At 48.8% G+C, this 11788-nt stretch overlaps 1 protein-coding gene across 5 annotated transcripts; it reads right to left on the bottom strand.

Moving 5' to 3' along the window:
* Positions 1-3506: 3506 nt before the first annotated feature.
* LOC127343007 (S-type anion channel SLAH2) lies at positions 3507-11215 on the bottom strand. 5 transcript variants are annotated; one of them, XM_051369084.2, is made up of 3 exons: positions 10956-11215; positions 5061-5722; positions 3507-4965 (listed from the first exon to the last, which is right to left on the bottom strand). In XM_051369084.2, exons 2-3 carry the CDS (start codon positions 5703-5705, stop codon positions 3787-3789), a joined length of 1824 nt encoding a protein of 607 aa, XP_051225044.1. In that variant the 5' UTR covers positions 5706-5722; positions 10956-11215; the 3' UTR covers positions 3507-3786. The 5 variants fall into 5 exon arrangements, with proteins under 5 accessions (XP_051225044.1, XP_051225042.1, XP_051225041.1 ...); XM_051369082.2 differs by lacking the exon at positions 10956-11215 and adding an exon at positions 5839-6032; XM_051369081.2 differs by lacking the exon at positions 10956-11215 and adding an exon at positions 5830-6032.
* Between the last annotated feature and the right edge of the window lie 573 nt (positions 11216-11788).

Consider the following 11788-nt stretch of genomic DNA (forward strand, 5'->3'; position numbering starts at 1 on the left):
ATATGTGTTTTGTTTACACTTCGTTGTACTTTTACATGATTTCCGGCACTAACCTATTAACAAGATGCCACAGTGCCAGTTCCATATTTTCTGTTGTTTTTTGTATTTTAGAAAACTTGTACAGGTAATATTCTCGGAATTTGACGAAACAAAAGCCGAAGTCAATATTTTACCGAAACGAAGACGAAGTTCAGAGGGGGAAAAAGAGGCGCACCAGGGCACCCACACCACCCCTAGGCGCGGCCTAGGGCTGGCCCACACCTAGGGCAGGTGTGGGGCCCACAGGCGCCCCACCGACCTAAATCATTCGCCTATTTATTCACGATCTCGGGAAAACCCTGGGTACCCGAGCCAAAATCCACGAAAAGTTCCATCGTGGCCGCCATCGCTGAACCCATCTCGGGGGGTTCTGAAGCTCTTCCCGGCACCCTGCCGGAGGGGGAAATCATCGCCGGTGGCATCTACATCGCCATGCTGGCCTTCGAAGTGATGCGTGAGTAGTTCATCCCTGAACTATGGGTCCATAGTAGTAGCTAGATGGCAGTCTTCTCCAGCTTGTGCTTCATGTATCGATCTTGTGAGCTACCCTACATGATCAAAATCATCTTTATGTAATCATCTATGTTTTGTTTAATGGGATCCGATGAATATTATGTACTATGTTAAGATTGATTATATATTCATGTCATATGTTATTTGTGATCTTGCATGCTCTTCGTTGCTAGTAGAAACTCTGGCCAAGTGGATACTTGTGACTCCAAGGGGGTATTTATGCTCGATAGTACGTTCATGCCTCTAGTAATATGGGAGAGTGACTTTATAACTTCTAAGGTTGTAGATGTGCTATTTTTTTAAGAGAGTAGATGTGCTGTTGCTACTAGGGACAACCCAACAATGTTTTATCCGAGGGTAACTCTATTGTTTACTTTACACACATTACTTAATGCGATAGTATATTGTTTGCAACTTTATACTGGAAGGGGTGCGGACGCTAACCTGAAGGTGGATTGTTAGTTATAGACGCAGTTGGATTACGGTCTATGTATTATGTTGTAATGCCCAATACCAAATTATCGTAGTAATCATCTTGTAATGTATGGTCAATATTCTGTCAATTGCCTAGCTGTAATTTGTTCACCCAACACGCTATTTCTTTATGGAGAGACACCTCTAGTGAATTGCGGATTCTGATCCTATTTCCTTTACTGATAAATTCAATTGCAATCATGTTCTGTTTACTTTCTGCAAACATCTCCTTCCATTCGATACGTTTAATCCTTTATGTTTAGCAAACCGGTGAGATTGACAACCTCACTGTAAGTTGGGGCAAGTAATTTGGTTGTTATGTGTGCAGGTTCCACGTTGTTGCTGACGCCGGTAGCGCGCACTGCCACTAGTCAGCCAACAACACCTCCAGAAGTCACGCCTTTCTCCTACTGGTCGATTAAACTTTGGTTTCTTACTGAGTGAAAACTTGTTGCTGTGCTCATCACACCTTCCTCTTGGGGTTCCCCAACAGCGTGTCCGCATACGTCGAGTACACACAATCACTGATCTAGGCCTTTCTACTTCTGATGGGTCTTTCCTTGCTGGTTCTTGTTCCTATTTCCAAAATCACTCGAGTTTTGTTGCCCCTGACCAGCAGTTGTTGCGGATTCACCCACTGGTTTTTCTGCATCCCAAACTGTTGCGGAGGATATGGAGGGAAAAGTACTCCAAACCAAGGTGGAGGTATCGCACCAGGCATGAATCCATAGGGTGCTTGTGGAGGAAAAGGAAAAGGACACTACATCTAAGAGTAATCGGGCATACTCTGGTGAAACGGTTGAATATGCTTTTTTCTGTATATTCTCTCCTCTACCATTTCCACCACGCGCACGACCTCGGCGCTGATCCACTATGGTTGGCACCTCGAAGAGCTCAGAATCCTCAACTCCAAGGACACACATCCCTGGACAATCTGGGGGTAGCGGCGGTGGCATAAAGGGGGAGACGCGAACCCTAGGTTCACCCCTTTTTATACAGGGACGTCTCTGCCTCGGCTGTTTGGTGGGATGCCATGGAATATACCATAGTTGCTGAAAGAACCTTTCGACCTCATCCACCCCAAAAGATCTCAAGCTCCAAAATCCATTACATACAGCTAAGCTTGTTACCTATTCAACAGTCTAGCTAAGCTCGTTACCTATTCAACAGTCGCAAGCTGGACATCCAAAATATCTACACCAAAAGCTTCAAAAGCATGGAGCCGAGGCCGCGGCCTCAGCTGCTTCCCTTCTCTGCCACGATCACCTGCAGAGTTTTCCTCCATCAGCAGGGCTTGGTAGTTGAAAACCATAATTGAGGTTATTGCACCACGATCTCTGCGAGAAACACCTTCTGAATCGCAAATCGGCTCCCACATTGGAGGCATCTGTCGATTGGCCTCGACCATCGCCATGGACAGATGTGACAGAGCCCGCCTCGGGCACCCTGGTTGATCTTCACGTTGGATTGGCTTGCAGGAGGCTCTCATGGTGTTGCGCGGAATGGACTGTGACACCTCCCCGACCCTTTTCCCCTCCTGGAGAATTTTGCTCAGCGATTTTGTCTTCGGACCAGGCTTCACCACCACGAGGCTCACCATGGGGAGGGCAAGCACCTGCAAAGTCGGCGATGCCTGACGAACTCGAACTGAAGCTTCTCGGGGAGGTAAGCACCCCGCATGGTGCGGCGTCGATCGGGATCAGGCCGAACGAGCTGATGCATAGATTGAAACTGCAATCTCTCGAATCCGACGCAGATCGAGCACCACCCTCCTCCTTGCCCTTGGTCCGTGCCTGGACCAGTCTAGCAGACGCCAGCGAGGATTTGCCCCGAGCTCACGGAGACAAAATCGAACGCGTCGCCTCTTTGCTCCCTTCCACCACCGCCTCGCTCCAAGCCTTGAATCTCGTCGCCACCCTCTTGAAGCGCTCCTCCATCGGGGAGAGGCAACAAGGTGAGGTGTCTCCTAGATCTGGGGTCTCCGCGTCGCCGTGGGAGCGGAGGAGGAAACTTCGAGCTGGTTTGGGGGACTATGGCTAGGTGGTAGGTAGTGCGAGAACGGATAGACGCGTGGGGATTTTGCACGATCGCCGCAGAGGAGAGGTTGACGCGTGGCGAGCTATGGATGGAGCCTGAGGTGGTTCCGTCATGAACATAACCTTGGATTGGAGCCATCGCCCGCTGCCCCTTGGTTTTCTTCGTTCTTTGAGCAAAAAGATAAAGATCGGATAGATTCGAACCGCAATTGCAAAGGTAATAACTACTATGCCAGCCCAAATCATGATCTTCACCAACTTGGATTTGGTTCTCTCGCGAAAATCGCGAGTTGCAGAGACGAGAACCATGAAAAGCAAGATCCCGAATAAGAAAACAGAAACCGAAGAAACCACAAGAGTGTCAAAAATCTGGGTCACCACTGCTGTATCGGTCCCGTAAACTTACCTGAACAACCACAACAAGGGAGAAAACAACGCGTCCTCGACAGCAGTTTCGTCTCTCTTAATAGCTTTGATAAATTAAATGTTCCACAGATATATTTCGTGAATTTACATACTGATCAATCGACCTACGTTCCACACATTATACCCTCATCACAGCAAAATTTGCTCCAAGGATATGTGCAACTGCAACCATTGTAATTACACCGAGCAGCCGCATGCTTCCAATCATCTGTGGAAGCTATTTTGTCCAACAGACAGAGAAGTATTATGTACAGCTATGTAGGTAGCTATACGTAACGGAGAGCGCAGCGCGAGGGTTCTAAGGCTCTGCTTTGCCTTTGGTCACGGATGGATCAGTATCTGTGGTGGAGTCGGAGTCGCAGTTGGAAGACTTGGAGACGGAGAGGACGAGGTCCTTCATGTCAGAGCTCGAGGAGCGGAAATGTGCGAGAATCTTGCTGAACTTGGGTTTCCTCCGGGTGATGGCAATGGAGACGTCGTTGGGGAAGAGGTCCCTGAGCACGAAGGTGTGGAACATGGTGGTCACCAGCAGGCCGGCCACGGTGACGGTGGCGATGCCCGAGAGCCCGATCGAGAGCGTCCGCGTCAGCAAGTTGGTCACCTCGGTGGCGTACGTGATGGTCGCGATGGACGCGCCGGTCATCGGGAAGGTGTAGGCCCACCACGCCAGCGAGAAGCGGAATCCTCTGAAGAAGTTGATCCGCACAGCCAGTGACATGTATAGGAACAGCGCGATGAAGTATGCGACCCGGGCGCCGTTGTCGAACTTGCCATTGATCTTGGCCCAGGCCATGGAGGCGACGCTGGGCGCGGCGACGAAGAGGAAGAAGACCGGGTGGAGCTCCTTGGGGAGAGTGACGTTGGTCGGGAGCCGCTGGTAGAGCGTGACGAAGAGGACGATGTAGTGTGCGAGGCCGACGGCGAAAAAGAAGATGGGGCCCTCGCGGAGGCCCATCTTGGCGCCGAGCAGCGCGCCGACGAAGTTGCCGACGATGGAGAGGTGGTTGGACGGGTTGGCCACTTTGGAGAGCCGGCGCTGGCCTCCGGACATCCACTGGCCGTAGATCTTGAGCTCGAGGCAGAAGATGGGCGCCATGAGCAGGTACCAGACGCCGTGGTGCACCTGGGTCATCTCTATCGGCGCGCCCTGCACGAGGAAGAGGCAGGCGATCCACGGCGCGAAGAAGAAGTTGGCTCGGATCGGGTGGTAGAACTCGCGGCGGACGGCCTCGAAGTAGAAGACGACTTTGAGCAGGTAGATGCATGAGACGAGCCCCATGAGCGCCAGCGAGACGTACCACAGCACGTGCGCCACCGTGAGGCTGACGTGGAGGAACGCCGTCGGCGGCGCCGTTGCCAGCGCCTTCCACAGGATCGCCTGGCTGCTGACGCCGAGCACCATCCCGAAGGCGCTGATCGGGAACCGCAGCAGGAAAGGCCACTTCTCGTCGCTCGGCAGCACCGCCACCTCCGTCGACTGCACGTGAGAGAACAACTTTTAATTAGCCTTGATCGATGGACGACATAAACGTGTGCGTGCACAGTCACTAACAGGTCACGCTGTTTCCTTACCCTGAGTGTGTCGAGCTCGGGGCCTTCCAGGGCGTCAAAGTAGCGGTCGGTGCCCGGAACCTGGTCGGTCTCCTCGGAGATGTTGGAGTCGGGGGAGTGGAGGTCGATGGGGTGACCACGCAGGTTGGAGAGCTGCCGCTCGAGGCGGCCGGAGAAGGTCTTGAATGGGTCGAACCGCTTGTCGCGCGTGGTGTCGGCTCGCCGCGGCCCCTCGTTGAGCTGCTGGGACGCGTGGAGGATGGGCTGCGAGTGGAACCGCGTCTGCTTCAGCAGCCGCGGCGAGTGCTCCTCCGCCTGCAGCGTGGCCGGCTTGGACACGGCAGGCTCCTCGTCGCGGCGCACGGACGCCGTCCTGAACTGCGAGAGGTGGAACCCCGAGGGCGACGCCGGCATGCTGAGCGAGACGGCGTAGGGGACCTGCGCGTCGTCGTATGCGGGCACGGGGGCAGCCGGAGGCGGAGTGGCCGGCGCCGGGATGCAGATGACGGTGTCCAGGGGGGCGGCGGCGTTGTCGCGGCCGACGCAGTCGAAGCCGGCTATGGTCCGCGACGGGACCTGGATGAGCAGCGACGGGAGTGCTTCCTTGTCGGACTGCTCGTTGAGCTGGGTGGCCATTCTGATCTGCACGTCTCTTCCCAACTCCATGCTGATGATCAAGAAACCTGCGGAATCATACACACAGAGTGGTCCAGTGAGCAACGGACGCGCCAGAAGAAGACCAACAGAAAGCATATATGAACATGAAGGACATAATCAAGCATCGCAATACCAGAGACACCAATTCGGCCGAAGCTCGGCTGGGCATTCCCGTATGGCGACCCTTGCCATATCGATCCTACGCTAGTTCCTATTCCTACTACTATCGCATTCTTACCTTGGAATTCCTACTATGTGTGTTGGCGTATACCCTGAATGGGTTGTGATTTTTTTCCGTTCGTCCCGGAAGTAAGTTGCAGCTCCGCTTGGTGCGGGAGGTGCTGTATTTATAGAGCTAGGCCGAGCGCCCGTGTGGGAAAACTCCAAGCTACGATTCCTTTATTTTCGGCACGCTTGAGCCCTGAGTGGTGGGTGCCAGCCAGCGGAGCGGCAGAGCACGCACGCCGGCGGCCGGCGACGGCGACGGGTCGGCGGTGACCGCATGCAGTTGCGGTTGCCGTGGATCGCGAAGGTTCCGTGTACCGCCAAGGGGCGTCGCCGTCCGCCGTGGAAAAACTGGCCTGTTTCACCTTGTCAAAGTTTGACACGACTTCCTGACGAGAAGATCTTTACGGCCGGACGGTCTGCTTCGTACGTCCATGGCAGGCACAGTGCTGCTACGGCATCATGTCAATGGATCCTGAGAGCCTTTTTCCGGTCACTTTCGACCCTCGTGCTCCGCCGGGGACAGGCAGAAAGGTACGCACGTTGTACGATATAAGCGCGCCGCGCCGTCCGGTTAGGGTCGTCGGCACGCACCCGCACGGGAGTCCATGAGCAGGAGTTTTGAAGTTTTTCACTGGAAAAAGCTATTTTCTCCGCTTCGTATTGCTATCTATGTCCATAAAAAAATGTTGCAAAATCTAAATTTTAGATATGTATTTCCACGTATCTACAGACCTTATAGATTCATTCGAATTTAGACAAATCTCTAATATCTTGTTTATGAACGGAGGGAATACTAGTTATTGCCGATTTAGGCATTTAGCACATGTTAATAAAAAGGAAAGGAGAGAAGACTCGTGTAGAAACTGAACATGAACTCACGGCCAGCTACAGCAGGAGATAGGCCAGTTGTACACAGGATGTAAACATGCAGTACGATAAGATCTTTGACCTCTTGCGCTTATGTTATGTGCCGAGAATAATCACTAGTGATGTTGCGATCTGACTAGAGTATCCTAGCTAGTACACTGTGGAAACTAGTTAACTAGAGATGAGGCACGTCACAGTCTGTCAGCTTGTAAACCTGTGTTTCCATGGATCACCGGCCGGATTGGGCCGACCCTCCCTAGATGTGACCTAGAACAGCATCTTCCCTGGATGATAGGCAGACTAGGCTGACAAACTTCATTTTTTTTTTTACTATACACAGCACAGCGCGCTAGGCGCTAGCTAGCGAGGCTAGCGTACACGTATTCTTGCTCTCAGCCACATGGCATGAGCCATGCAACAACGAGCACGGCGGGAACCCGACAGGACAGCAGAGCTAATGGTGTAGCTAGCTTCCCAGCAAAATAAATCAAGCATAAATATAAATGTGATAAACAAGGAGAAAGAACACCTTCGGTCTCTTCTAGTAACAACAACTAAAAAGTACCCACGAAATATGATATGACACGGAAGCATGGGCACACATGCATCCACGTACGCATATGTATGCTCTAGGGATTATCCATCCACACATTGGAGAATTGGTTCGGGCTATCGAATATATGGATTATTTGTGGAAAGGCAACGAGCCAGAGCAATACGAACCTAGCTAGAGTTCTAGCAGCCAAACAATATTTTGTTGAAAGTAGCAGCCAAAACAAACGACAGATGCTGGTGGAGGTGTGGTGGCTACAAGGGTTGCATTGGGTGTATATATAGAGTTAGCTGGTGGATGGTATGCCCTTTATTATACTACTGTACTAGTCGAGACTCGAGAGAGATAAAAGGAAGGAATTGAGGGGGAAAAAAGGGTAGTGCCGGCCAATTGTCGGATGACAGAATGTGGCGAGTGAGTCAAAGGCTGAAAGCGCGCGCTTGCCCGGCTGCTACTGGGGCCGACATCCAGACTCTCTCCTTGACCCGTACTTCGTACTACAGAACGGATGCCCCGCGTGTGTCCAGATGATTTCCCGTCCTGCTCAACACTCTGCACTCACACTGCTGGTCACTAGCGTTTATACGAAAATCAAGGCCCTATCACGTACGCGTACGGATCCAAGAGCGCGCGGGAGACGGAAAAATCGTATGAGTATTTGTGACTTTGCACGACGTTACCAAAAGGAACTACTTACTAACTTTTTAATAACCCCCGGCCTGGGTGCAAGTTCTGCCGAGGTATCACGCGTACGGAAAAGGGCGATCCGATTGAGAGGAGAAAAGACGGGAGTTGAGATGCTGACGGTCGGTATAATCGTCTTCTCGAGAATCAGAAACACGAATGGATGCCGTACGTTCTGGCTTGGAAGATGTTTGGAATTTTTTGTCACTCAGAGAGAGGACAAAAAGGTACTATATATGCACTTTTTTTGACAATATGGTACTATGAACTTGTTGAAACTTGGGAGGAGTGATTAACTACTTGCAGCTGGTATATTCCAACCTTGCACAAATGTTAAGAAACAAATACTCCATCCGTTCACTAATAAGATTGTTTAGTTACTTCAAAGTGAACTAGATACGAAGCAAAATGAGTGAATCTACGCGGTAAAAAATAGAATAAGTACAACCCAAAGTCAGTGAAATTAATTTGCATATTCGGGGTTCAGTTCTTATTTTGGTGGCGTCGACGACCCAGAAGATTGTCTTTGTGCTACGCTCTATCTTTTTTCCATAAGACATTTCGACGCCCTCTTCTATAACTCACTCTTTCTTGGTTGCTAAGAGTTGGTGAGAATAGGTATTCCTAATCTCGCCATGGGGTGCCGCAAAATTAAATTCGTATCCCAACATTTACATATGATTATCTTTCAAGAAAAAATAGAAAGTTATCGTTACAAGAATATGTAGCATGCATAGTGCATCGAAGAAATAGTATTGTACCGTACCGTATATGTCTTAGCTGTCGCGTATTTTAAGTAAGAAGAAAAGTAAATATAGTAAGCATAGCTTGTGTTTGGTAGCTATCTCGAGTTTTGATAGAAGGGCTCGAAAGCAGCTGGTGCATGTTTGGAAGGTAGCCATGAATCCATGATGCGACATCGATCAGCGAGAAAAGGAGCGTAACCTCAAACAAATCCCATCAGACAGAGAGAGATGCATATCAGTACTAAAATATTAAAGGACGAGAACCTCTCTCTGAGTTGATCAATCTTTGAATTCAAACGTTCAGAAGATGTAGCTCTCCAACCAACCAACAAACCACATGCAAAGAAATTTGTTTGACCTCAACGTGATGCTCGATCGTTTATGTAGTTTAGTAGCAGCAGGTAGTATATATATTTAATGTTTTAAAGTAAGAAGAAATGAGCAGCACATAAGAGAGAAAAAAAAAACTTTCATATACTATTACATATAGATATAGTCAGGCTCCAAGATTTAAATAATGTAAATCGTCCAACAAGTACTGAACACGTGTACATATTTGACCACTTAAGATGCAGCGGCACATGCTAGGTCTCAGCTGGTTTCTTTTGATTCATAAGATTTGTATAAAAATAGTAAGATTTAGATTTATAGTACAAAAAATTACACAAGTTGTTTGATTTATAGAAACATATCCCATAGGAACTAATCATATAGAAATCTTGTAGTGTAAGTTTTATAGGAACAAAACATTATGTCATATCTCATAAAAAATTCCTTTGCTACAATCAAATACACATGATTTTTTCCATAGGATTCAAGTAGAGATGACATCTCAATCATAAGCTTTTCCTATTACTATGTTTTTCCTATCCTATAAATCAAAGGAGTCCTCAATATTAATAAATTCAATAGTATTACTTAAATGCATTATTTCATTAATCATTATTCAGTTAATTTGAAGCCACAAACACCTTATGGTTCCGACTGTGACCTTTCCATTGGCCGAATTTATCAATTAGAGGTTGATATTTGTGGCCTTAAGATGATTTTTTTTTCATACTTGTGTCATCTTAATGATATGAGTTGGCTATTCAGCTTTTTGTATTTTCAAATTTAGTCTCTCGCTTCCTTAAAACCTCAGATATTTAATTAATTAACTTTATGCATGCATTAAGTATTATTTTTGGCATAATTGTGACTGAATAACCAAAAAAGAGTATAAGATACAAATGTTGACACATATACTTCGCGGGTAGTATATCTCTAACAGAATTAATTAAATGACAATTGTTTCTAATGACATACACCCCAAGATCTAGGGGTTTAAACCTCCTTTGAAACGAAACAATGGTGAAAAGGATATTCTCTTTCCGTGGAGGACGGATTACTCGCTGATATCGAGGTGTATGTAGTAATTTTGTCAATCTTAAAACCCAACGGCTTAGTCTAATGGAGGTGCTCTAAGTTGTATAATATGTGTATTTTATATGGGTGAGTATTTGTTAGTGTCTTGGTCTCTACCGTGTTTTCCCAAACTGAACAAAAATTAAATATTTTCTAAAAAATAAAACATACATGCAATTAATGATTTTCTTTCACGATTAATTAATTTGGCCGGCCAAAATCATGATCTCTGAAAGTATGAATAGTAATAAATTGTGTTCTCGAAATGAAAGAGCTGAGAATATTTTTTTTTATTTTTATAGTACTAGAAGTCAAGTGTGACCTATGGAACTAACCAGAACCTACCTCCCTGGGAGCAAGCTAAGCCAAGAAATTTGGATCTATGTACTACGTAGGTACATCGCCGCGCGCAGAGACAGTGACTAATCAACTTGGTAGGAGAATATACTAGGCACATCACGATACACATCGATCAGCGCTAATGGTGGTGGACAGCTATTACGCAGCACTACTCTATAGTACTACGTATATGGGTAGTAATCTCACGAGTACATGCCGTACGACGCACTTAACTAATGCATGTGGACGAAGACGAGCCTAGCTTGATGGCGACGAGAACGACAAGAGAAGAGCAGCCGATCCTTTGAGCGTGGGTCGTTCACGTCCCCGTCGACGGATCGCATCCCGTAATCCCCAGGGCAAACTTAAACTAAGCGGCGCTCGATCGGCAGGAAGTGCATGGAGTATATATATTACGAGCAGTGCCGCGGTACATACCTGGCTAGTAGTGCCGGGCCGCTACTCTCCAAGCTGACGGCTGAGGTCAATGCCGGGTGACGGCGGCGGCGATCTTCCGGTCGAACGAAGCGCCGCTGGATGCGAAAGCGACGCCGGGGAGGGTCGATCTGAGTGACCAACACTGCCGGCTTCTTCTTGGCTGCTCTGCCGCGCTTGCTGCACTGCACCGGGAGGTGAGTGTAGGAGAAGGGGAAGGAGGCGAGTGGCTTGCTAACCGGCACTAGTGCTTCTCGCACTCCCCTCAGCTCCAGCCAAACCCTGCTTTTATAGGGGAAGCAAGCGATAAAGATTATTAGCGCATTGTGAGAACATATATAACCAGCAATTTTGGGGGAGGGATTTTTTAGGTCGTGCACGATAGATAGATAGATCAGGGGTTTGTGCTGTGCGACATGGCAGGGATCGTATCCTAGTACGACGTCAGTGAGTGGCGACGAGCAAGTGGACACCACCCGTCTGCGTCAGGGGCCAGTGGGCGTTTTCGTTCCGTTCGTGGTCGTGGGTGCCAACTGCCAGGTAGGATCTACTAGCTCACTAGCTCGTGTACTACGTAGTACAAGCGCGGCTTCTACCCGGGAAGGTTCGGTCCTGCCATGGCATCGGCACAGGGGGTTTCCCCCAGATTTGATGGTCGATTCCGCGTCAAGTCCGACGTTGAAACTGGCGCTCGACTGCACTCTCGCAGTGCGGATCATTGGCTTCGCATATGCTCAGGAAAATGCTTCCGTTCGGGCCACCGATCGGGTAAGTGATTGGTCGTCCCGAGCCAGGCGCTGCTGCTGGCCCGCGAGTCAATTGTTCGCCCACATGTT

This window comes from Lolium perenne, chromosome 3 (genome assembly GCF_019359855.2).
Source record: "Lolium perenne isolate Kyuss_39 chromosome 3, Kyuss_2.0, whole genome shotgun sequence".
In the NCBI taxonomy this organism is placed as follows: Eukaryota; Viridiplantae; Streptophyta; class Magnoliopsida; order Poales; family Poaceae; genus Lolium; species Lolium perenne.